The 27290-nt window shown below is 36.2% G+C and overlaps 4 protein-coding genes across 5 annotated transcripts; 3 read left to right on the forward strand and 1 right to left on the reverse strand.

Moving 5' to 3' along the window:
- Positions 1-443: 443 nt before the first annotated feature.
- LOC117567143 (protein THEM6) lies at positions 444-4239 on the forward strand. The gene is made up of 3 exons (XM_034246959.2): positions 444-1599; positions 2876-3090; positions 3166-4239. Exons 1-3 carry the CDS (start codon positions 1440-1442, stop codon positions 3550-3552), a joined length of 762 nt encoding a protein of 253 aa, XP_034102850.1. The 5' UTR covers positions 444-1439; the 3' UTR covers positions 3553-4239.
- Positions 4240-7829: 3590 nt separating this feature from the next.
- LOC117577746 (protein THEM6) lies at positions 7830-8921 on the forward strand. Of its 2 annotated transcripts, none has more exons than XM_052008350.1 (2): positions 7830-7939; positions 8144-8921. In XM_052008350.1, the coding sequence occupies exon 2, from the start codon at positions 8177-8179 to the stop codon at positions 8756-8758; it is 582 nt and encodes a 193-aa protein (XP_051864310.1). In that variant the 5' UTR covers positions 7830-7939; positions 8144-8176; the 3' UTR covers positions 8759-8921. The 2 variants fall into 2 exon arrangements, with proteins under 2 accessions (XP_051864310.1, XP_034118548.1); XM_034262657.2 differs by having other exon boundaries at positions 7835-7956.
- Positions 8922-11937: 3016 nt separating this feature from the next.
- Positions 11938-23929, forward strand: LOC117569855 (tetraspanin-9). Its single transcript, XM_034251192.2, has 5 exons — positions 11938-12315; positions 18233-18295; positions 20295-20486; positions 22533-22727; positions 22808-23929. The coding sequence occupies exons 2-5, from the start codon at positions 18233-18235 to the stop codon at positions 23207-23209; spliced, it is 852 nt and encodes a 283-aa protein (XP_034107083.1). The 5' UTR covers positions 11938-12315; the 3' UTR covers positions 23210-23929.
- Positions 23930-23953: 24 nt separating this feature from the next.
- Positions 23954-26629, reverse strand: LOC117569865 (uncharacterized). The gene is made up of 4 exons (XM_034251203.2): positions 26253-26629; positions 25341-25463; positions 25115-25246; positions 23954-24087 (listed from the first exon to the last, which is right to left on the reverse strand). Exons 1-4 carry the CDS (start codon positions 26460-26462, stop codon positions 24004-24006), a joined length of 549 nt encoding a protein of 182 aa, XP_034107094.1. The 5' UTR covers positions 26463-26629; the 3' UTR covers positions 23954-24003.
- Positions 26630-27290: the final 661 nt, after the last annotated feature.

The raw sequence follows: 27290 nt of genomic DNA on the forward strand, positions 1-27290 counted from the left end.
AGCTGGCGGAAGCTGAAGCTAGAAAGCTTTTTGGGCAGCAAAATGGCAGACGTCAACGGCGACTGCGACGTCGACGTCGCATGCGTCGCGACGGCAACAGGTTCAACCCTTAAAATGCTTTTTGGGCCCAACGAAAAGCTTTCCGCTGGGTGCGCGCGCTCAAAGCACGAAAGCTTGCTCCCCCACACACACACACACACACACACACACACATACCCACGAAGCTGGCTGCGAGGATGCCAAGTGTGAGTGTGAGAGAAGCAGCAGCCGCTCTGCCTCTGCCTCTGCCTCTGCGGAAAGCAAACAACATGAAACTCATTCAACGCGCAGACGTCGCCAAGTTGCAGTCGCGGCGACATTTGTCGTTCAACGCCATTCGCTGCCGCTGCCGCCGTCGCAGTCGACGCCGGCGTCGACTTTGGGTTTTTGGTCCGGCAACAGCGAGTGAATTGGCCAAAAAACTTTTTAGTGCGCTGTTTGCCGTTGCGGTTGTTTGGCGCGCGTTTTGTTTTGATTTGTTTTTTTTTTTTGTTGCTGTTGGTACCCCGTTCGCCTGCTGCTCTTGTTGTTGTTGTTATTGTTCGTTTGTTCGTTCATTCGGTCGCTCGCTCGCGAGAATTGCGAATTAAGAAACATTTGTTAACTGTGGTTAAACGCCGCCAAGCCAAGCCAAGCCAAGCGTTCTGCTAGTCAACCATTCTTTTCGATTTTTGTTGTTGCTGTTGTTGATGATGTTGTGATGTGCTTTTTGTTGATGGTGTTGTTGCTGCTCTTGCCGTCGTTATAAACAGTTAACTGTGTGTGTTTTTTTTGTTGCTATTCCTTGTGTGCTGTCCTTTCGCCTGCTTGCGCTCACACACAGCTCTGTGCTTTGTGTATGTGAGTGTGTGAGTGTGTGTGTGTGTGTGCGTATCACCTGATGCGGCGTCGCGGTCAAAACGTCAAGAAACATGACCTAATTCCAACAAAGAAAAAAGCAGCGTCAGCATTAGAGTCTTAACTTTAGCCAGGACATCAACCCACCAAGAAGAAGAAGCAGCAGTAGCAGCAGCAGCACTAGAAGAAGAAGCAGTAGTAGTAGTAGAAGAAGAAGAATCAGAAGCACTAGAGGAAACAGCAACAGCACAACAACATTTGGAGAAACCCCGCAAACCAACAAAAAAACAACAACAAAAAAAAGAAAACAACAACAACAACACATACATAGCGCTTGAGAGGTTTCCCGCTGTCCAACATTAACAGTAAAGTCACCCAGGAAGCAACACAGGAACAGTTACAGGAAACAACACAGGAACAGTCACAGTCACAATCGCAGTCACAATCGCAGTCACAGTGACAGCAACGGGAATAGGAATAGGAATAGGAATAGGAATAGGAATAGGAATACCAACCACTAAGAGGAGCAGTCACCAGTCAGTCACTGTCACACAGCCTCCTCGATGGAACAGCTGTGCTATGTGGCGCTCAGCTGCCTGCTGGCCATCGTCCTGCTCTATGGTCTGCTGGAGCTGCACTATTTCCTGCGCATGTGCCTCTGTGTGCTGCTGGCGCGATTCGTCAAGCGTCGCTGCCACATTCTGGAGTCCACCACAGTCAATGGTAAGCCGCTGTCGCCGTCGTTGTCGTTGTTGCTTATATAAAGCTGCAACAAGACATGCAACATCCCTTAACACAACGCACAAGGGGGTGTAACGGTGCAGTGGACACACTTGAAACGCATTTCGGTGTTTCCACTGTGTAGCATCCATCGATATTGGAAACTAAAAGGATTAATCCTAACAAATTTGATAGCAAAACTTATAAAATACAGGAAAAGCCTATAATTTCCTATTAAATTTGATAGCAAAGTTAATGTATAGGAAAAATCTTTGCTTACTAAGAATGTAATTAATGTAGTTTGTCGATTTGTGAAATGAAAATAGTTATAGAATAGCATAGCATAAAACTCAATAATTAATGACAACTATCTGATTAGATCTTGGAAAAGTTAGAAACAAGGTAGTCTTTTGACTATATTAAAACTAAGTGAATCACTGAAAGTATCTATCTTAGCTCGAGATTTAAAGTTTAATTTTTAAAAAATCCCTATTTCTACTTGTATCTTTTAATGCATATCACTGACCATCTAAAGAAAACGATCTGAGCAATTTTAACAGATATTTATTTCTGATTTTAAGAGTAGAACATTTAATTAGACGAACTTTTTTTGAAGACCTTCGAAACAGATATAAAGAAATATATTAACTTATAATATTACGTGAAGAAGTTTGGGAGATGTGAGTAAATAGGTTCAAATAAATAGATTAGATGACAATATATAATATTATTGCGTGAAGAAGTTTGGGAGAAGTAAGTAGGAAATAGCATCGTGAATATAAGGAATATTATAAACATTACAGATTTTTAAGGTGTTTTATACAATTTTTTTCAATTCAGCTATAAGGGTTTCTTGTGCTTATTGAAATTTTGAAAATAAAGAAACTAACAAGATAGTAAGTAGTGAGCTTAAAGTTCCTACTTCAAGTACTAATAAGTTAGTTAGAATTGAGCTTAAAGTTATTTTCAATATTTCACTTTCATTTAGGAAAAGAAGAAAGATTTTAAAGTTTCATCTGCTCTATAAATTTGTTAAATAGAATATTTATCTAGTTAAGCTAACAAGTGAAGTCTAGCCAGGGTAATTGGCTGTCGAGTGTACTCGGGTTGTGCAATTGTGCCAGCCAGCTGTTGGTTCTCCACCGGATGATGATGGGGGTTGCCTCCACCTTTACCTTCAAAGCGCGATTCGTTGGGCCACCCTTGAAATGTTTTCTTTTCTTTTTACTTTTTGCTATTGACCTTTTGTTCATCTATGTGTGTGTGTGTATATTGACAGGTGTCTGTTTGAGCACCGATGTGGACACGCTGCTGTATCACATGAACAACGCACGCTATTTTCGTGAATTGGATTTCGCCCGCGTCGATTTCTATGAGCGCACACAGTTGTATCGCACCATCAGGCGACTTGGTGGCTCTGTGTTTCAGGGAGCGGCCACCATACGCTATCGTCGCTTCATTCGTCCCTTTCGCCGCTTCAAGATCATCTCCAGGGTGCGTAGACGACTAGAGACTCATTATCATGTATTGAAATTAATTTCCTTTTGTTTTCTTTTTGGGTTCACATAGATTATCTACTGGGATGAACAGTCGCTGTTCATGGAACATCGCTTTGTGCGACCCTCGGACAAGTTCGTCCACTGCATTGTCATCTGTCGACAGCGGGTCATCGATGTGGCCATGGAGGCCGTCATGGCCGAACTGCTCCCGAAGACAGCAGCAACGCCGCTGCAGGCGGCGGCATCGAGGCACACACTGAGCTCCACGGCGAGCCTTCAGCCAGTGGGGATGGGAACGGCGACGGCGACGCCGGCGGCGACGTTGGAGGCATCGCAGGCGGAGAATGGACATGTGACGACGAGCACGACGAAGCTGAAGCCACCGTTGCCCCCGGAGCTGGGCAAATGGATTGAGTACAATGAGATGTCCAGCAAGAATCTGCGAAGCGGTTGCTGACCAACAAACTGATCGAGACGAAATGAAACAAACATCGAACTAGGCTGATGGAAATTTGAATTTCGGCAGTTGCATTGCCTCCATTTCCGTTTCCGTTTCCATTTGTTATGCTATCTATATATGTATATGTGTGTGTGTGTGATAGTATGTCAACAATGTATGTGTGTGTCTGTTTTTTTTTGTTTTTGTTGTGTACTGTGCAAATGTTGACGCATGTTATTACATGAGTCGAGTGCTTTAACTTTTAGCTCGTAAGACGTCTGAATTATCAACTATGGCCTAGTCCGATAAGTGCACCCCTCTTCATCCCGTCTCCATTCCCCCCCCCCTCTATCTATCGCCTAGCCTAGCCTAGCCCAATCTATTTGTATGCCATGTAATATCCAATAACAAACACCAATAATGCAAAGCTACGACGTTCCCCCTCGATCCCTTCCCATAACTTAAATTACCATCTAACCATCTCTATACTTACGACTATCGAATATAAATGTAATACTATGTATATTGAATGTATATGTGTGTGTGCGTTTGTGTGTGTGTGTGTGTCTGCTAGTCTAGAGTAAATACGATTATGAATATGAATATGTGCTTAGATGAACTACCAACAACTTTAGCATGTTGCTTTTTCTCTTTTTTTTTCGACGTTTTGTTGTTTCTTGGGTGTGGAAAGGGTTGTGCGACCTTCACTTCAATGGCCAGTGTTGGTAAGCGGCTGTCGGAAATAAAGGTACTACTTTTGAAACATACCAGTCTGGGAAAGAAGGTATTCTACCCTTTAATGAGATTAAATTGAGACCCTCAAGACGATCGTTAGTGAAACATAGGTCAACTTTAGTGTTGGAAAGTGACGGTTGAAAGTTCAAAGCAACGAGGCTTGACTGCACAAGAGATGTACAACTAAAGCTTCTATCAGGGTTTCTCAAAACTTTACTGAATTGGAGCATTTGAACTAAAGTTCAAGGGTTCTTAGAGTTTACTATTAAAATCGCAGTGTTGGAAAGTACCTAGACTATTTAGTATGGATTCTAGTTGCAGTTTGAGCAAATCTCTTATGAACTGAAACACCTTTCTTAATTTTGAAGGATCAGTGTTGAAAAGTGATCAACAACTCAAACATACATACTTGTAATTGTTTTGCGAACATCGTTTCCTGAATATGTAAATTACTCCAAGCAAATATGCTTAAGTATCTATTTTGAAGTGTGTCTACACAAGCACTTTAGTTGAATCAACTTTGCACTTGAAAGTTCAGTGCTGTAAAGAGTGCGCAGAGTGCATAAAGATTGCAATTGCGTCATGAGAGCTGTGCTTAGAGCTGTGATTCAGTTTAACACAATAAAAGCATGTGTGTTCGAGCAGGAAATAGCGTCAACTCAGGGGTTTATGGTGAATTTTAAGAGGGGAACTCCAGCTATAACCGATCTGACATATATGTATATATCTTTGCCACTCTTTTTTGAATCTGTATGAAGACATTCTTAGTCTAGTCAAGATGTGAAAAAATGCCAAAGACCACTTAACTTGCCAACATTGCGTATACGTAATCTATGCAAACTTTAAAGTTCAGTGCTGCAAAATGTTTGTGCTATGCATGAAATTTGATCGTAGCTTTTATTTGCATCAGCAATTGTACTTAAGAGCATGGAATTTGATCAGCCTGAATGTGATCATTATATCATGAATGTGACTTGTGGCTGAATCTGTTTTCTTTTATTTTTATTGTTGTTTTTGTGTAGCTCTAGTGTTCGTCGAAATGGTAACGTCACTGTGCCACTTGAGCGGACAGTGCTGGAAAGTGTTTGTAAACAGAGACGAAAGTGGGAAATTTTAATTGTCACAAGTGTAATAGGGTTCAATGGGAATTTACCAAGTGTAAGGCGCGAAAAATGCGTCAGCAGGCCATGGCGGGTTTGTGCTTTAGAGCGCGTAGTGTTGGAAAGTGCTTAAAGTGATGATCGATTTAATTGAAGAGAAATGATCAATCACTTTAAAGTGCATAAAGTCGATACTACATCGATACTACAATAAAGTTGGGAAATAATCTATTATATATTGAATTGAATCAGATCCGAGTACTTTAGAGCGCGTAGTGTTGGAAAGTGCTTAAAGTGAAGATCAATTTAATTAAAGAGAAATGATCAATCACTTTAAAGTGCATAAAGTAAACATCTATACTACAATGAAGTTAGGAAATAATCTACAATTGAATCAGATCCGAGTACTTTAGAGTGGGTAGTGTTGGAAAGTGCTTAAAGTGATGATCGATATAATTGAAGAGAAATGATACTACAATAAAGTTGGGAAATAATCTACAATATATTGAATTGAATCAGATCCGAGTACTTTAGAGCGGGTAGTGTTGGAAAATGCTTAAAGTGATGATCGATTTAATTGAAGAGAAATTATCAACCACTTTAAAGTGCATAAAGTAAAGATCGATACTACAATAAAGTTAGGAAATAATCTACAATATATTGAATTGAATGGGATCCGAGTACTTTATAGTGGGTAGTGTTGGAAAGTGCTTAAAGTGATGATCGATTTAATTGAAGAGAAATGATCAATCACTTTAAAGTGCATAAAGTAAAGATCGATACTACAATAAAGTTAGGAAATAATCTACAATATATTGAATTGAATGGGATCCGAGTACTTTATAGTGGGTAGTGTTGGAAAGTGCTTAAAGTGATGATCGATTTAATTGAAGAGAAATGATCAATCACTTTAAAGTGCATAAAGTAAACATCGATACTACAATAAAGTTGGGAAATAATCTATTATATATTGAATTGAATCAGATCCGAGTACTTTAGAGCGGGAAGTGTTGGAAAGTGCTTAAAGTGATGATCGATTTAATTGAAGAGAAATGATCATCCACTTTAAAGTACTTAAAATGACGATCAATATAATTGATTAACACAATTTGTAAGGGAAATGATCAATGACCTCAAAGTGCATATAGTGAAGATCGATTGGAAATGATCTGTAATATATTGTATTGTATATATACTTTTCATTGTGTCTCGATCGATTCTGATCATTTATCATACAATCTATTTAAAGCTGACATCTTTATCTTAGTTACACACATTGGGTTGTTAATTGAGTGATTAGGAAAGTGATGCCAAATACTAGACGCAGTTACTAAAAGCAAAAGATATTCCCATTACACTCTAGACCGGCGATCTCTGAGGTCGAAAGTGTGAGATGTGACAAAAGGTAAGAGACTTATTAACATAATTTCAAGTCATTGCCTGTTCAAGGCCAAGTTGTAATCAAATTGTTAACAGTCTATAAGCTGTCAAAACAAATACTAGAAGAGACATCGTCAGTCAGTGTTTGCTCAGAATCAATTGCAAGCAGTTAACTTTCGCGCGTGATACCCTGTAATTGCCGATTGCAAGTGTCGAGGTAGCTTAAATGTGATCAGCTATGTATGTACTTATGTGTGTGCATATGTGTTATTATAGCCAATTTTGATGAATAGTGTGGAAAGCGTTGCTTACCGAAAATCGTTATGTATTAATCATTTCGAATTGGCTTATACCCTGTTATTGTGCCGCACGCAAAGCGGGTGTATTGAAGAGGTATGGATTGAGTTTTCAAAGTATTCCAAATACCGCAGTCTTAACAAATAGATTCTTCGTGATATATGTACATATGCATTTATGGATATTTAGTTGATCTGAACAGGTTAAGTTACGACCACCGACTGCTAACATATTATATATACCCTGTAGTGAAAATATATACAAATGGGGTATACAAATGCTGATCAGTTTCACTTATTGTAGTTTGTAAAAGTTAGTAAAAAGCTTCAACGCAGTACAAAGCTTTTAGGTTGCATTATCTAAGCTTCAGTTGTGATATAGCAAGCTTTAAATATAAAAGTGACAGCAAATAATTAAAGGTTACTATTTTTTACAGGGTAGCTGGCAGTCACGTCAGCTGTTATCTTGAAGCACACGCCGTCAGGTGGATTGACAAATTTGCATGGGTCAAGCGAAGCAAGCGCAGCTATTGAAGAAAAAAAAGCGTCGCAAAAGCTAAGCGAAAGAAAAAACAGAAATAAAAAAAAAAAAAAAAAGCTAAGGTGTCGTGCGTCTCGCTTGCGCTTTCACTAAAGTGCAAAGCCCACATCGTTCTCCTGGTCACTCACTTACAAGCGCTCTCACACGCTCTCCCACTCTCTCGCTCTCTCTTGCCTCTCTGTTTTGAAACGTCGTTTGCTAACTTTCGTTTGTGTGTTTGGTTGAACTTGCGCGAAGCTTTTCTTGCTGTCTTCGCTTCAGTTGCTTTCGATCACTTGCCCACTGTAGAAGCTGGTAAGCGTGCGTCGTCGTCTACGTTGTTGTAATCGTTATCGACAAACGTCCGTTATCGCGCGTTTGCACATACACAGTAAGTACTCAAATGGATTATCGATACTTTGACTGCAATCTGCAATCTACAAAATTTTCGAGTTCAATGCAACTGTTGCACGTTGCACACCGAGGATTGAACTATAAATCAAACTCCAAAAACTTTCGCCGCCTAACCTGTTTTGCATTCCCCCCCCCCCACTCTCTCTCTCTCTTTCACTCCTCAGCTAAACTCGTAACCAAAACCAAAGATCATCGTCATGTCGTGGCTGGTGTTGTTGCTCATCTTGTACATCGTGTGGGATGTCAACTATTTTATACGCTGCATTTTCACAGTCCTCGGCGGTCGTCTGTTCCAGCGCAAACGCAAAGTGACCGAGACCACAACGATCTATGGCCTCTGCACGTCCCAGGATGTGGACATCTTCATCCAGCACATGAACAATGCGCGCTATTTGCGTGAATTGGACTTTGCCCGATTCCATTTCTATGCGCTCACCAATCTGTATGAGCAAGTGCGCAATCGCGGAGGCGGCGCCGTTCAAGGTGCAACCAGTGTGCGTTATCGTCGCACCATTCCCATCTTCCATCCATACAAGATCCTAACGAAGCTCGTCTGGTGGGACGACAAGGCCATCTATTTGGAGCAACAGTTTGTCACACTTACCGACGGCTTTGTCCGCGCCGTCGCCCTCTCCAAGCAGTGTCTCACCAAATGCGATGTCAACGAGCTGCTCAAGAGCTATCCCGAGGCAGCGCAAAAGCCTCAAATGCCCGAAGAACTCAAGTTGTGGCTCGACTCCATTGAGGTCTCCAGGCAAAAGTTGCGCAAAGACGATTAAAATAAGAGTCAGAGTCGCCCCCTCTCCACCCCAAAAGCGTCGCTCATGCGCATCGCACTCTCTGCTTTTCTTTGGATTTTACTCTTTGTAGGTCTCTTTATTTTTCATTTCGCTTTCATCCGCTTTTTTTTTTTACATAAATAAAACAACTTTTTGTATACAAAGCTAGCTAAACAAAAGGTGTCTTCTTCTCTGACGTAAAGCTTGACGTAACGCACATACATAAAAGGTGAGGTTAGATTGAGTCCAACATAGTAAATAAATATGGGAATAAAAAAGCGGGCATGAACATTTAATTAGAACACTAAAGAAACATATTTTTACTTTTTCTTAGCTTGTAGGTCTTTCATCTTTTGTAGCTAAACATAAGGTGTCTTCTACTTTAACGTAAAGCTTGACGTAACTCCCATAAAAAGTGAGGTTATATTGAGTCCACAATAGTATAAAATATTGGAATAAAATAAGCGAGCATGAACATTTATTAGAATACGTAAAGAAACATCATTTTATTATTTGTTGGTTGTCAGTCTTTTACCTTTTAAAGCTAAATAAAAAGTATATCTTCTTTTTTGTCGCAAAGTTTGACGTAACGTACAAAAAAGTGAGGTTAAATAGAGTTCAAATAAGCCAGAAAAGGCATTTAATAAGAAAATGGGAAGCAAAGTTCTTTAGCAAATGAATTCTACCTGAACTTTATAATGGCAACTAATTACTATCTGACGAAATATTTAAATTAGTCTTTCAAGTACTTCAGCTAAAGTGCTGTATACTGCAAGCACGAATATATTAAAGTAGATATTTCCTGGCCCAATATAAGTATATAGCATAATAGTAAAACTTAATTAAATTAAATTTCTTAATTTTATCAATTTGCAGCTAAAAATTAAACAAAAAAACCGCTTAATATACAATTCCAATGTAAGATTGAAGCATATAAAATATTTATGTTGAAAACATTTTCTAGCATTAGTTACTTAATAAAGCTCTTTTGAATTTCGCAGCTAAATGTGTACAAAGCTTTTAGTTCGCACTGCAACACAAGCTTTTAAGCTTCAAGCCCTTCTCCCTTTTGTTGGCAGCTTACAGCTTAAACGTGCTGCAAGCTTTTTGCCGTGGGGTGAAATGAAGAAACTGCAATAGCTAAAAAAACTACGAAAATCATATGTGGTATAAATAGATTTTTAATCGCTTTAAGCCAAAGTCATTCATTAAGCTTTCACTTTCCTTACCTAATCGATATTTAAAAGTTACAAAAAGCAAACCATTCATCAATATTATTATTATTACGCTTTTGCATGACTACAAAACTTGGTCAAGAGGGCCGCCGACGAAACATGGCTGGCTAATACGAGTATGATAAGAACTCCTCATATCAGCGACGCGGCAAGTGTAATCAAATGTTGCTCGACAGTTAAACGGAAGCTATCTGTTTTTGTTTGTATTTCTTATGGAATTATAAAAAGTGCACAAGATCTGTAATAATTGATAAATGTTGTTTAAGACAAGAATATTATTAGATTAAAGATTTTAGAAATTTGTTGCTCTTCAGAATGATGATTATTTGACTTATGAATTTAACAACAATTCATTTAATAGAAATGTGCATATTAAGCTTATTCGGTTAACTAATAATTCTATAAATAACATGATTTTCAGAAAAAAAAAATAACGAAAAAAATAATAATATCATAAGATAGGTTACAAAATTTGAATCTGTAATAATTTTTGAACGTTGCTTAAAGTTGGTGAAATATTACATTAAAGTATTATTGATTCTATAAATTTCTTGATTTTTAGATAGTAAATAATGAAAAGAATAATATCGTAATCTATGCGTATATATCGTATATTTAATTTATGAATTTAATAATATTTTGCTTAAATTTAAAGAAAATTTATTATTTAAAAAAAGTTACAAAGATATTACCCGAAAAAATTCCAATATATTGGAAAAATAAATTCAAGAATTAAAACTTATAGTGTATGAACTTATTACGAGTTTCAAATAGAATCCATCAGAAAAAGTATTTAAAATATATCTGACTCATTTACAGGGTATTTGTTGATCGACCAACATGACAAATGCTAAAAGAAATATGAAAACATATTTATAGGGTATCAACTTATGGTATAAAGTGTGTATTCATGTATGTGATCACCCAACATAACGAAAGAAGAATGAAATATGAAAACATATTTATAGGGTATCAGCTGATGGTGTAAGCTATGTATATATATAATTTAAAATGTGTGTGAGGTATATTTTGATCACCCAACATAAATGAATTTCAAGTTACAAACATTCAGCATTTCAGCAACTTTATAAAAAGAAAGCAGAATGGAATTCGAAAACATATTTATAGGGTATCTGCTGGTCATGTATATGAATCATTTACAAGGTATACTTTGATCATAATTTAATTTAAATATTTATGTTCGAGTTTAATGGGCGCTTAAGTTATGTATTAATTTATTGAATCGCTTTTCGTTCCGATTGCAACATTGTCGAATGTTAACATGCAGCACATAACATAATGTTTCCCTTCTCTCTCTCTCTCTCTCTCTCTCTTTTGCTGTGTGTCTGTCTCACTTCATTTCTTTTTGTTGGAACCTAATTTATGCGTGTGTTTCACGTGGCGTATGAGCGATTTGCGTATAAAGTATGCGCAAGAGGGGAGAATTGATCGCTTTGTAGATCGTTTCATTATTCAGGCCTCTGCTTCTTTTGTTGTTGCCAAGTTCTTCTTCTGGTATTTGTGTCTTTTTTTATTGCTCTCTCTCTCTCTCTTTCTCTCTCTTTCTCTCGGTGCTTTGTACGTTTTATTTGAAAATGTGGATCAAAACGTGACACTGAAATCTAAACATAAATCTCATTCATAAAGTATGCAGGCCGCGACGACAATAACAACGAGAGAGAGAGAGAGAGGAGGAGAGAAAGAGAGTGAACAAGAGGAAGAGGAAAAGAGCGAGAGCGTGGCTGCGAGAGAACGAGATTGCAAGTCGCAACATGTTGTGGCAGCAGCTGCATGCAGACGACAGCAACAACAATGACAACAGCAACCGCAGCAACAGCAATCACAACGACAGCAGCAACGACAACGACAACGACAACGTTGTTGCCTCTCGTGTTCGGCTCGGCTCGGCTCGAATCGCGATTCGCCGTTTTCTTGACTATTTTTAACGTCGACTGCGGAGAATTTTCAGTTTTTGGTTTTCAGTTTATTTTGAACAGCCGCTGCGAACGCATAGAACAAAAACACCACGCGACGAGCCCCAGAAAAAATCTAATTCAATTTCAAATTCAAATTTGAAAACAACAAAACAAAATATTATAGAAAAACAAACGAATTTTGAATATAAATTGAATATAAAATACGATTCGAATATTCTTGTAAAATATACGAATTTTTGTGCTTTTTTTGTTTTTTGAATGTGTCGCCGTCAAAAGAGTCAAAAGAGTCAAAAGAGTGTGTGAAGCAATATAAAAACAAGAGCAATACACATTAAGGATACGCCTAGTGTTACAGCCCCCAGAGGAGCTCGAGCAAATTGCCAATGTATGTGCATGATCAGTAGAAAACTAAGAAAATTATCAATGAAATCAATCATAAGTACATTTATTGAATTAAAAAACCATGATAAGAGCATAGAGCATAAATAAGAAAATTAAGATCATCAATTGAATAAATATTAAGTACATTTATTCAAGAAAAGCATAATATAAGTATAGAAAATAAAATCAAATAAAACATGGTAAAGTCCATCAGAAATTAAATGTATAACAAAATTTCAAATATATACATCAAGGATATAGAAACAATATGATAAATAATATATATATAATTTAAAGAGGTTATAAAATGAGGATAAAGAATCAAAGTGATAAATTAAATATCATATAAATAGGTTTCAAAGTGAGGAGATATAGAAACAATATGAAAAAATATATATAATTTAAATGGGTTATAAAATGAGAAACAAAATGTTAAAATACATATCATTATAATAAATTATAAAGCAGAAATTAATTTTGAAATGTCAAAAGATCAGTTATTCAGAAGCTATACTCGATTCTAAGAGAATAAGAGTTATATAAACATTGATCTTAAGCTTGTTTTAGATCATAATTCACAAACCTGATTTTGATCGGGTATAATACAAAAATTATATAAAGCTGAAATGAATTTTAAATTTCTTTTAAATACACACGCAAAAAAATTAGTTGAGTTAGTTTGTTGAACTGCTATTTTGTTGTTTACTTGATTACACGAATTTAATTAGCGCTTTAATAACACATATTGAAAGACTATGAACAGTCTGAAGTTGTTGTTGTTGTTATTTGATCTACGCTTGTTCCTATAGAGGGATAAGTATACGAGAGTAGATTGTATACGATGATATATTGTGTATATATATTGTACAACAATAACAAAACAACAGCTTTGCAGTTTATTGACAGAAGCAACAGCAACAACAACAACAGAGACAAGCGCACAAAACCAGATTCCAAGCAACAACAGCAACAACAACAACAATCACAACTTGAAGTAATTTGCAACTGAAAAGAAATGCCGCAATGGACAGCACACAGCTTGCCAAAGGGGGAGGTTGGTTGACAGGGACAGCAAGACATAGAGAAAGAAAAACACAGAGAGTGAGAGAGAGAGAGAGAGAGAGAGAGAGAGGAGGAGATGGGGATTATTGGCAAGCTGACAGAGGGAGGCAGGCAGGTAAGGGGAAGCGAAGAGACATAGATTGGCTGCCTGACGATGGCGATGGCGACCCCAACTCTCCTCTTCGGCTAGACAGCGAAAAAAGAGAAAACTTTTCGTAAACGCGACACTTTGTAAGCAACAAGCAACAAGTAACAAGTAAAGAAAGCAGTGCATCCAGTGTGCTTGACTTTAAGCTACCCGGATAGATAAGCTAAAAATAAAGTACACGATCAACACGAAGTGAAACAAAAGCAACAGGCTTAAAGCTGATCATACTTGACAAGCAAAGGATTTAGTTTAGTTCTGGGAAAGAAAAGTGTAACAGCAATAGTGTAGCATATCATAATACATTATCTTAAAAATAGCAACACTTTTAAAAGAAGTTTTCCTAAGATAATGTCACAAGAAATGACTAAATTATCGTCAAAATCAGTTTATTGCAAGAACAACTGCTTATATGATCAATAAAAGAAGATTATACAAATTTGTAATATTCTTATGAAGCCAACAAATTAGCGCTATTTTGCAGCTTTTAGCTGTTTAATGACTAAGAATTTTCATTGAATATGCTCAAGTATGCTTGACCCAATGCTGTAGCTTTTTAATTACCTTTTAAGGCGGTGACGGTGGGCGTGGCATACTTTTAAAGTACGTGTAAGATGTAAAGATCATAAAAGAGTATTATCATCAAATTTGGTAGCTCTTGGTGTTGTCAGTGCTCAGTTAGAAGGGTTTACGCCAGTGGACAGACAGACAGACGGATGACAATTGTAAGTGATTCGATTCTATATAGCACTGAATGATGAGAATACTATATATATTTAGTATTGAATAATCTTATTATCATAAAAGAGTACAGTCTGCAAATTTGGTAGCTCTCGCTCTTAAAATAGTTGAGTTATAAGTGAATAAGCCAGCGGACAGACAGACAGACAGATGGTAATTTAAAGCTATTCGATTCTATATAGTACTGATTAATAATCTTTTTATCTTAGAAGAGTACTATCAGTAAATTTAGTAGCTATAGCCGTTAAAATTGCCAAGTTAGAAGCATTTAAGCCAGCGAACAGACAGATAGACGGATGGCAATTCAAAGGGATCTAATACTTAATAATCTTGTTATCATAGAAGAGTATAATCAAAAATCTTTGTAGCTCTCGCTCTTAAAATAGCTGAGTTAGAAGTGTTTAAGCCAGCGGACAGACAGACAGACGGCTGACATTTTAAAGGGATCTAATTCTATGTATTTCATACTTAATAATCTTGTTATCATAGAAGAGTGCAATCAGAAATTTTGGTAGCTCTCGCTCTTAAAATAGTTGAGTTATAAGTGATCAAGCCAGCGGACAGACAGACAGACAGATGGTAATTTAAAGCTATTCGATTCTATATATCATTGTACTGATTAATAATCTTTTTATCTTAGAAGAGTACTATCAGTAAATTTAGTAGCTATAGCTGTTCAAATTGCCAAGTTAGAACTGTTTAAGCCAGCGGACGGACAGACAGACAGACAGACTGATGGCAATTTAACATAAAGTGATTGCGACTTTTGCCATAAAGTCAGCATATCCAATGTGCAATATTAGGCTGACGGGTATAACGTCAGCATTTGGCGTTTGGTCAAGCGTCAGTGAAAAGCGGCAAATGTTGTCTTTTGGCCAACAACCGACAACTGTTGGCAATGAAAAAGAAAAAATAAAAAAATAAAACGGGGCAGATGAACAGCAGCAGCAGCAGCAACAAGTAGAAGAAATAACAACTAGCAACAAGTACAACAACAGCAACAACAACGAAGATCAGCACTTCCTCAGCTTGAGCTTCGCTTCTCTCGCTGATCTTCGTTTCCCTTTCCACCCCTTCGCTCCCCTCGCCACAACAAACAGTTTTATTTTATGCTTAACCCTACAATGTGCTGGGCATTTGGGCAAATGGGCAATTTCCCTGCGCACATACATAAATCACTCTCGCACATCCGCACACACACATACATGCACACGCAGCTTACACACACACACTCACACACATAGTAGTTTCGGTAGGCGGGTGTGTGGGCGTGGCCCGTAAGTAAATCGCAAATTTCCAGCGCCAAATGGCATTAAGTTCGTCGCGTTATTGAGTTAAATTGGAAAATAAGCGAGCGACAGTTGTTGTTATAGTTGTAGTTGTTGCTGTTGTTGTTGTTGTTGCTCTCGTTGTTGTTGCTGCTGTTTTAGTTGTTGCCGTTGCCGTTGCTGGGCAATTGTTCGCACTTGGCGAGCCTCGAGCACAGCCCCCAGGGTTGAGCGCAGTTATTTTGCAACTATTTCATTATTATTTTAGCAGCGCTTCATCATCTCCATCATCATTATCATTACGATGATGATCAACATCAGGGTTAAACTTATCACGAGGATCGTTTCGCTGAAGCTTTTGGCGCGTGCTCTCTATTAAACTCCAACAACTTCTTGCTCTCTCTCCTTCTCTCTCTTGCTCTTTGAAGTTGTGTCATGCAGCTGAGCTTTTGTCTGCCTATATGTGTGTGAGCTGCATGACTGACACAAGCTGCCAGCTGTGCATTATTTACATGCGCGTATCCTCAACATAAATTACATGTGTTTTTCTTTCTGATAACTTTCACTTCACAAAAAATCAATAAAAGTAAATAACCAAATATGCTATAAACTGTTGATTTATTGGCAAATGTTTTTTTTTTTTTTTTTTGTTGCACAGCTGCAAATGAATTTGATAGCAGAGTGAAATTTGATCAGCCAACAAGCATTCAATTACTTTCCTTAGATACCTTTAAAGTACATAAAGTTGTAAACAGTTTTATAGATTTTATTCAAATTTAGTTTATTTTTATTAATTACCTTTTTTCTGCAACTTTGATTCGCTGTTCTCATAACAAACAATAGATTTTCATGTTTACTACAAGGTATACAGAGGTGCATAAATTTGCAGAAAATAACAAAAAAAAAAACGAGAGACAACCTGTTGACTGTCACATAGCGTGTGTTCACGACATATTCATAATTTACATACATTTTTGCAACTTTTCTTTCACATGGCACAAAAGCCATGAAAAGTCTCATGTCAATTTGGACAGCGTCTCAAAATTGACATACCCTGTGATTTACTTAAGCCAGTTGAAAGTAAGGGATGCCAGGCTACGAACAAATTTCAAATTTATAGAAAAAATATATATTTAAAGAAAATAATTGATAACTTAAAGTAAATCTGAAACTTTTCGAAATAGCTAAATTAAGACATTAAATCAATTTTGAAAATACGAAAATACTTGGCTAAATTAAATTAAGTATACGACATAGTTTGCCAATCATTATAAGAAATTGTCATAGTTCCTCTTTATCAGAATGAAGTTCGTAACATTTCGAAAATACGAAAAAACTTAACTTACAAAACTTAAAACTTCAGTTGGAAAGTACGAAACATGGCTAAAACTTTAGTTTCTAAATATTGAATAGTGAAAAGAAGAATCAATAGGAATAAATTTTAAATACAGGAAGAGATTAAAAAATATTATAATAATGACTTAAATAAATCTGAAGTATTCTAAATAATCATTTTAAAGAGCTAAAAATTGCTAAAAATTTTGAAAATACGAAACTACTTTGTTTAGTTTAAACTTAAAACTTTATTTTGAAAATACGAAACATGGCTAAAACTTTAGTTTTGAAATATTTAATAATGACATGAAGAAGAAATAGGAATAAATTTGAAATCTTACATAAATGGAAATATCATATTTTTTAAATTATATATATTAAAATAAAAAAAAACATTTTGAATCATTTTGAATGCTGAACTTAATATTGAAATGTTTGGTTTACCATTTAAATATTCATTTTAGAGAAGATTAGTGGAAAGTCAAAGCTTCGTAGTCTAGTATACCTTGAGTTCAATTTACAGGGTATCACGCTGACAGATCGTGTCACATATTTGGGTTAGCTGTAGAGCAAATCTAATGAAAGCCAAGCAAGCGAGTCAATTGTATTTGGGGTCAACTGTTGTGTTGTGTTTTGACTGACCTACGGCACTTTTAAGGGTAAAGCGAGGCAAAGCTAGAACAAGTCAAGTCAAATGTCTTGATAGTTACATAGATAGACGCTTCTTCTCTCTCTCTCTCGCTCGCACTTCCATTCGTTGGCGTAATTTGAGTCGCTCGAGAATTTCATAATAATAATAATCGCAGTTGCGTTGTCGCTTTTGGCGAGTCGTAAATTTATTAAACTATACAGAAAATATGCAGCAGCTGCAATTTCTGCGGCTAGCCAATTGCCCAACTGTACAGATACAGATACAGATACACACATATATGTATATACATCTATATATACTATATAGTAGTAGTATATATATATTTATACTCCCCGCTGGCTAGCATAGTTATCCAGTTACATCGAGCAAAGGAAATGCTTTGGAAAAATAAAACAAAAAAACACAAACGAAAAATAAAAAAAGAGATGAAACTAATTTGTTGAAATTTATGAATTTGAATTTATTTCGACGACTGTGTGAGTGTGTGTTTTTTATGAATGTATGTAAGTGTGTGTGTGTGTGTGTGTGTGATTTCCGAAAATGCGCGCATTTAATAGATACAAATGTATCTAATGAATGCAGCGCAACGTCGCGTCGCCAGTCGCCTGTTGCTCTCATGATTTATCGTCGTCTCTTTGCTCAACATTTCTCCCCTTCCCTCTCTCTCTCTTTTTTAAACACTATCTCTCTCTCTCTCTCTTTCTCCTTCTATTTGCAGATGGGCAACGCCGGCTACACATGCATCCGCCGCACCTTTTGCTGGCTCAATATCATACTTTGGGTGAGTTACAGATACAGATACAGTTTCAGTTACAGCTACAGCTACAGATACGGAGATGCCACGCCGCACACAGCTGTTGCATGCCCCGCATGGGCGGATATGCTGCAACAACACACACACACACACACACACACACACACACACATAATCACAACAATAGCAAATCGATGCGACGCCGGCAAAAAGTTCTCAGCCTTCGTCTGCAACGGAAATGTCGAAGTTGCCTCATTGTCTCTCTTTACGTGTCCGTCTTCCTCTCGCCTCTCGCCTCTCCGCTTCCCTCTCCGCACTCCTCCTCTTTATCTGCCCCTTGTCAAGCATCTTTTGTTGTGTGCCACAAAACGTTGCAGACTTCATCAGCAGCCAAGCCACTTCAGTTTCCCATGACAGCTTCCACAAGTCTCGAGCTGATGCTTTCATGCAACAATCATCGTTAATCGGTTATCGGTTATCGGTTAATCGCTGCTCAATTTGCCAAGATTTACAGACTTTAAGCTGCTTAGCTAACCGCTAGTTAAGTCTCTCGCTGTGATTATCGTTGAGTTTACTGAATAAACTATTCAATATGAATTTGTCTAGTTTTTATTAAAATCGTTTTAAGGCATTTTTTCTGGAATAATATCGCAAATTGATACCAACTAAAGCAAAACCACATAACTAAATTTATACACTTTATAAATGTTTATAGTATATTGATATACTATATACTAAATGAAGTATATTTATATACTATGCTGGCAATTCCAGTTCATTCAGTATATTTATATACTGTATACTAATAAAGAATATGAAGAAGTCTAGTCATACTATGTAAATTTACTCAGTATATTTATGGACTACACACTAATACAGTATATTAATATACTATACACTAATACTAATACAGTATCCGAGCAATTCTAGTTCATTTAGTATTTTTACATACTAATTCAGTATATGAACAACTCTAGTTGTATTACGTATATTTATTCAGTATATTTCTATACTACATATAAACTAATACAGTATGCGAGGAATTTTATACATTATATTTATATACTGTATACTGATACAGTATATATATGAACAACTCTAGATATACTACAGAAATTTTTACAGTATATTTGTATACTTTACACTAATGCCGTATACACTATATACTAATACATAGTTGGTCATAACCAAGTCTAGTTATACTTCATAAATGTATTCAGTATACTTACCATATACAAACTAATCTAGTTAAACTGTCATCACTGACTCTTCAAAAACATTACAATTCATATATTCACTATATCAAGATTAAGTTTAAATATGCAACATATGTTATGTATGTTAGTTTGGCAATCATTACAAAAAATTGTCATAGTTCCCCTCGAAATTGTGTCAGAATTAAGTCGCTCTCAGTAGAATAGATAGAATGCATTCCATGCTATCCCATGTTATGTCCATTTTTAACTAGATTGTATTGCATGACAGCATAGCACTATGAAAATTTATTACCTTCTCGCTCAATGAAAGCCATTATATTTAATATAGACGTCGCTTTGCACACTTTCCAATTGCAATTGCAAAAAATGCAGTGCAAGACTTAAATAATGATTATCTACGTAAAACGTAAAACCGATTTACGATTAATGAAACATTTTTATTCCAAATGACTTGAAAATTCAGGGTATAGATCAACTTTTCCGAAAAATTGCACCGAAAACAACAAACTATCGATCATTACGTCTGGCACTTCTAAGCTTTATTGCAATAGTTATGGCTGGTGATAATCGTGTTGCTGCTGTTTGCTGCTGTGTTGCATAACATGCTTCTCCATCAAAATAATTACTTAATTGCAGTCAAGATTACAGGGTATCAAATCGATGCATTGACGCTTTCAGTTAAGCACTTCCGTTTGTCTTGCAGCTGTCAGCTTTTGTCCGTCTATTGCAGCATCGATCAGTGTGTGTTGTGTGTAGCAGTCAGCTTACGATTGCTGTTCTCATTTATTTTTTGTGCTCTCCGATTGCAGCTTTGCAGTTGCGCTTTTCTGGGCGCCGGTCTCTGGCTGCGTCTCAGCTACGAGGGCTACGCAACGTTGCTGCCACAACATGCGGGCCTCAGTGCGGACACCATCTTCATGTGCATCGGCGGCATTGGATTTGTGGTCAGCTTCTTTGGCTGCTGCGGTGCCTGGGTTCAATCGCGTTGTCTCTTAGTACTGGTAAGTGCACGGAGGAAAACATATACGAGTAACAAAATTAATTTAAATATAAATTCAATTTAATACAGAATTTTATAAGATACACATTTCGATATGAATTTATTTTGTTTCTCATATTTACTTTATATACAATTTAAAATTTTAATTCGAGTTAAAAAGTTTTATTTCATATACAAATTGCAACATTATGCATTTAAAGAGTTCATACAATTTTGAAGTAATAATATACAATAAAATAAATTCAAATTTACATTGTGTTGCCATATAAAGTAAATTACAACTCTTACATTCAATTTAAATAAAAAAAAATCTATATGAACTTATTTTGTTTCCTACATTTTCATTAAATATTATATAATTTCAAATTCTAATTGAAGTTAAAGAAGTTCTTTTTATACCCGTTACCCATAGGGTAGAAGGGTATTATAACTTTGTGCCGGCAGGAAATGTATGTAACAGGTAGAAGGAGGCATCTCCGACCCTATAAAGTATATATATTCTTGATCAGCGTCAACAACCGAGACGATATAGCCATGTCCGTCTGTCCGTCTGTCTGTCTGTCCGTCTGTCCGTGTGAAACACTGGATCTCAGAGACTATAAGAGATAGAACTATAATTTTTTTTCGACAGCATTTGTTATGTTTGCACTCAGATCAAGATTGTTTCAAATTTTTGCCACGCCCACTTCCGCCCCCGCAAATAAAAAAAATCGAATAACAAGCGTAATTTTAAAGCTAGAGTTGTGAATTTTGGTATACACAATAATAACTATAGTGGTTATGATTTCTGAGAATTTGGTTGCGATCAGATAAAAATTGTGGAAGTTATTAAAGAAATACTTTTGTATGGGCAAAAACGCCTACTTACTAGGGGTCTGAGTTGCTTTGGCCGACAATCTGGTATTTTGTTCCGTCTACGATAAATTTTGAATGCGGTACTATATCGATATAGCAAATATACCACTTAGTATATTTTTAGTAATTTGTAGTATTTTGGTATATTTTGAAAATAATACCGCAATATTTTGCTTTCATTCAAAATGGGTAGCGGGTATCTCACAGTCGAGCACACTTGACTGTAACTTTCTTACTTGTTTAAATATAAATTCAATTTAATACAGAATTTTATAAGATACAAATTTCGATATGAATTTATTTTGTTTCTCATGTTTACTTTATATACAATTTAAAATTTTATTTGGAGTTAAAAAAGTTTTATTTCATATAAAAATAGCAACAACAGCATAATGCATTTAAAGAGTTCATACAATTTTTAAGTAATAATATACAATAAAATAAATTCAAATTTAAATTGTGTTGCCATATAAAATAAATTACAACTCTTGCATTCAATTTAAATAAAATAAAAATTCGATATGAATTGATTTTGTTTCCTACATTTTCATTAAATATTATATAATTTCAAATTCTAATTGAAGTTAAAGAAGTTCTTTTTTGTATATAAAAATTGCAGCATTATGCATTTTAAGGTTTCATCAAATTTTTAGTAATAATTGGAATTCAACGTATAAAAAGCACATTACATTGAAATTGCAATGAAAATTATTATTAGTCTATTATCGAATTTGTTTGAAAGACTTAATTGAAAATTTAGGTTAAAGTCATTGTTTGAGTTTTAAATGAAAATTGAAACATAATTTGCAAAGTAATATATTATATACATATGTATGTACATATATGACTTTTTTTTCTTTAAATATAATTGAAAATTCTAATAGAAATTTAAGAGATTCCAATTTATATACAAAAATTGCAGTTCATACAACTTTTAAGTAATAATTATCGTATAAACACCAGATTACATTCAAATTGATATTGCCGAAACTTAATTTGAAAATATCAATTTAGTTAGTGTAACCGAATTTTTCGTAAAAGTTTAATTGAAAGATAAAATTTAATAATACTTAATTTGAATATATTATGTTTCATATATTTTTTAAATTCAAAATAAATACATGATGTAATATAAATTTGATCTGTACTCCAAGGTTTATTTATAATACTTTTTTTCTTCCCACTTTTTCAGTACTTTATGCTGATTGTGATGCTGTTCATGAGCGAGTTCCTTGTGGGTTCAATAGCCTTCCTCTTTCGCGGTGGTCTGGGCCGAACGTTGGCCAACGAACTGCGCTTTGGCATTGAGCGTCATTATAATGCCAGCGATCGTGGCTCGCTGGTGGCGCCCTCTGTTGCCGCCATTTGGGACAGCGTGCAGCAGTCGGTAAGTTGCACTCATAGATGGCGCTGTGTCATTCAAAGAGAGTAAGAGATTAGCTGATCAGAGTTCTCTCCTTTATGTAGTTTGAATGCTGCGGCGTCTCTTCGTATGAGGATTGGTACGACATTCAATCGTGGAGTGGCAAACGTTGGGTGCCCGACTCCTGTTGCCGCCAGCTCTACGATCAACGCCAGCTGCTCACCGAGGGCTCGGGTGATGGAGTTCTGCGCGTGGATTGCGGCAGATCGGAGAATCCATCGCTGTGGTGGGACAAGGGCTGTGCTCATTCGTTGCAAAGTTGGTTCAACGGCCAGCTGAATGTGGTGGGAGCAATTGGCTTGGGGATTGCGTTTGTGCAGCTCTTTGGCCTGATCACATCGATGCTGTTGTTCTGCACGGTGAAGCATAAGCGTGCCTCCGACACATACAAATCGTATTCGCCGTCGATTGATCCGCAGACACGCACCAGCAGCTGGGAGGATTGAACGCGACTCTAGGGAAAGAGAGAGACAGAGAGACAGAGAGACAACCCCCGATATAAAAACTTTTCTAAAGCAAACTTTTCCAACGTTTGCAAAATGTCTTTTCATTTTGATTTTCCCTTTTTTTTTCTGCTACGAAATGTGCCAAAAATTAATTTAAATGCTAGTTTCAGTATGTTTATTTTATTGTATTTTTTTTTTTTTTGCTTTGGTTTAGTCAAGTATAATACTCGTAACATATCGTGAGTTGTTGTCAAGAATGAAATATCCCACAAAAGCTGAGTTCACATCACACAACACTCATCACATCACAAATTGTGTCTTTCGTTGTTTGTTTCTTCAGTATTGTTGTTGTTGTCGTTGTTGTTGTGAAATCAGCTTTGTGGGTTAATTAGTGGCATATCCATATTGTGATGTGCTTCTCTTAGGCTCAGCGACAAACGCCGAAAACCGAAAACAAATATAGACCTAGAAAAACCTAATCCGAAATTTTGAAATATTGAAATTTAGAAATTGACAAAAACAACTGCCTAGAAAAAGAGTTACAAGAAAAGGTTACATACTATAATTTATACGTACATATATCTAAATATACATATATTTATATATACCAAGCACATTCCTAAACACACAATAACAATTACAACAATTGCGTGTAAGTTACAAAATAAATTAAACTATTTATTTAAATAATACAAATTATACAAAATATTACAATAAACAAAAAAAAAAAAAAAACAACAACAACAAAGTTTATAGTTGTTAATGGATGCGTTTCTTAATTCCAACTTCGTAGTCTAGAGACCCACGAGCTTGCCTCCTATGATGTCCAGCTGTGCTGTGATTCCCTTCGAAAAGCTGCGCGCTATTTCTTTAGGTTTCTGAAAAGTAAATAAAAAAGAAATATTTTGTGAATTCAAATATTTGTTACTCTTTTGCAGGAATATAAATAAGAATGAAGATATTATGATGAAATTGGGCATATATATTGGAATCAACTATTTATTAAGTTAGTATTGTATTGTAACCTCAAGGAACTCAGAAATTACTGCTGCTATTGTGTTGAAACTTTGTTAAGCTACTTGTTGTACGTGCAAAGTAAGCATTTCATTGAATCAGTCAAATCACTTTACCTTAAAAGTGTGTATAGCAAAATAACCTCAAGGAACTCAGCTTGTGCTAGTGTTATAGAGATGAAACTTTGTAGACATGTTTCCAATAGCATAAAATGAACATTGTTTATGTTAAACGCAGCTAAAATGGTCTAAATTTGTACTATAGAGTAAATCGAATGATATGCGTTATAGAGTTAAGGCTGATAAAAAGTGTTTCTAAAATCCAAAATACTTCAAACTGATAAATTGTCAAAATTAAGCAAATAGCATCGATTTTTAACGGATTTCGGCAATGAATCTGTTAAATCACTTTATTAGAAAAGTGTGTATAGTAAAATTACCTCAAGGAACTCAGCTTGAGCTGGTGCTATAGAGATGAAACTTTGTAAGCCAGTTTCCAATAGCAAACTAATTAAAATTATATTATAGAGAAGCACTTAAAATTATTTAGTTATGTTTGAATAAATCGAATGATATACGTTATATAGTTGAAACATTGTAGAAAAGTTTCTATAATCCAAAATACTTCAAACAGCATCGACTTTAACGAGTTTCGTCTGTCAATAATTTGAAAATTGCAAATTGCAAGAAACGTTTTTTTTTTTTTTGTTAGGGTTTGACCTTGAGGCCAATGGACTACGTGGTTAATTGTCACCTTTATGGCGACTGATGACGATAAAACATATCAAGAGGGCTTGTGCAATGCGACGTGCAAACTAACAGCGCAACCAAACAATAAAAAACCGAAAAAAACGAAAAAAAAACTATTAACAAATCTGACAAGTTTCGTTACCTGTATGAAGGTGTTGAGGAGATTGGAAAATGCCTCGTAACCGTTAACAAGCGAACGCGAGATGCCGTCGAACTTGTCGCCATTGTTGCCATACTTCTCATGCTCGCTGATGCTGTCCAAAATGGGAACGGGCTGCAGCACAGCAAAAGACAAGAAAAAAAAACAAACAAAAAAAAACATGAATATAATCGCAATCATTCACAAATTTGTAGAGTTTGATATTCACATGTGAAATATCCGAAATCTTCTTCTGCGAATTGTCATAGACACTGAGCACCTTCGATGGTATCGCCTCTTGCTCCAGATTCACCGACTCGGCCGTCTTCGCTGGCGTTGGCAGCAGCGAAATCTACGAAAAAAAAACAAACAAGTAAAAAAGCTACAGTCGTGTGTACTCAACTGTGAGATACCCGCTACCCAATTTGATTAAAAGCAATATATTTTGCGGAATTATTCTTGAAATATACCAAATATACTACAGAAATACTAAAAAATATACCAAATGGTATATGTGGTATATCGATATAGTACCGCATTCAAAATATACCATGGACAGCTCAATATACCAGATTGTCAGCCAAAGCAACTCAGCCACCTAGTAAGTAGGCGTTTTTGCCCATACAAAAGTATTTCTTTAATAACTTCGACAATTTTTATCTGATCGCAACCAAATTCTCAGGAATCATAACTACTATAGTTATTATTGTATATATCAATTCGCAACTCTAGCTTTAAAATTACGCTTGTTATTCGATTTTTTTGATTTGCGGGGGCGGAAGTGGGCGTGGCAAAAATTTGAAACAAACTTGATCTGCGTGCAAACATAACAAATGCTGTCGAAAAAAAATTATAGCTCTATATCTTATAGTCTCTGAGATACGGACAGACGGACAGACAGACAGACAGACAGACGGACAGACGGACAGACGGACATGGCTATATCGTCTCGACTGTTGACGCTGATCAAGAATATATATACTTTATAGGGTCGGAGATGCCTCCTTCTACCTGTTACATACATTTCCTGCCGGCACAAAGTAATAATACCCTTCTACCCTATGGGTAACGGGTATAAAAAGAAAAAAACAAGAAATAACATTGCCTCAAGATGTCCATCTGGAATTGTCTTGAAAGTTACCTTGAAACCCGCCGATTCGCTGGCTGCTGTTTCCGATGTTTCGGCGGCATCTTCGGCAAAGGCGTCCAAGGCGCCAAAATCAGCAGCTGAGACTTGGGCATCGATGGGCGTGGCACCGTCTAATGTGGTGGGCGCAATGGGAAGCGCCGTCGTCGTCGCCGTCAATGATGACCACAACAATAGCAACAGCAACTTCATCAGCAGCAGCATGATGGTAAATGTAAGTCTGTCTCTGTGTTTACTTTTGGTTGCGTTGATTGCGAAATTCGTTCGTTATGAAAGCAAAATACAAAGCAACGAAAACAAAACTAAACTAAACTAAACGAACTCGCCGAGTTTCACCGAGATTGCGACTGCGATCGACCAGGTCCAAGTATCAACTGAGTCTTTTGCGTCTGCGTCTGCGCAACCATTTGAGTCTTTTTTTTTTCTTCATTTTTTTTATTGCCTTAACCTGTGTGCGTGGCCATTGGCTCTCTTTCTCTCTCTCTCGCTCTCTCACACACTATTAACTTGTGGCGAGTGGCACTTGCTGACTACTCGATGCGCTGCATCAACTACTTTTGGTCTAAATGGTGAGGCAATAATAATCACAACTCAACAACGCTCACCAACTTAACGCTCAGTGCTCGCTCGCAACTGCAAAGCAAACACAGAGAAAGGTCAATAATAATAATTCAAGTCGGAAACGCTAAAAACAAAAAAATAAGTAAATCCCACAAAGCTTACATCTTTTAATTCAATGCTTATGCAATCATTTTCTTGGCTAATTCATTTTCAAAAATGATTTAACAATCAAGTGCGAATTTAATAAAGAATTGATAAAACATTTTGGATCGACTTGTTCTTTGTTTAAATACATTATGGATAAAGAAAATAATCAATTTAATTTATTGTTTAATCATCAATGTAAAAAAATGAACGTGTAATAAAAAGATTAAGATTAAAGTTGACTCTAAATAGATTATTCATAAAGAAACTCTTAAGAAATTAAACAGCTTTTAATTCACTAACAATTGTGAACAACAAAAACGTGTA

The sequence above is a fragment of the Drosophila albomicans genome, chromosome X (assembly GCF_009650485.2).
Source record: "Drosophila albomicans strain 15112-1751.03 chromosome X, ASM965048v2, whole genome shotgun sequence".
Taxonomy (NCBI): domain Eukaryota; kingdom Metazoa; phylum Arthropoda; class Insecta; order Diptera; family Drosophilidae; genus Drosophila; species Drosophila albomicans.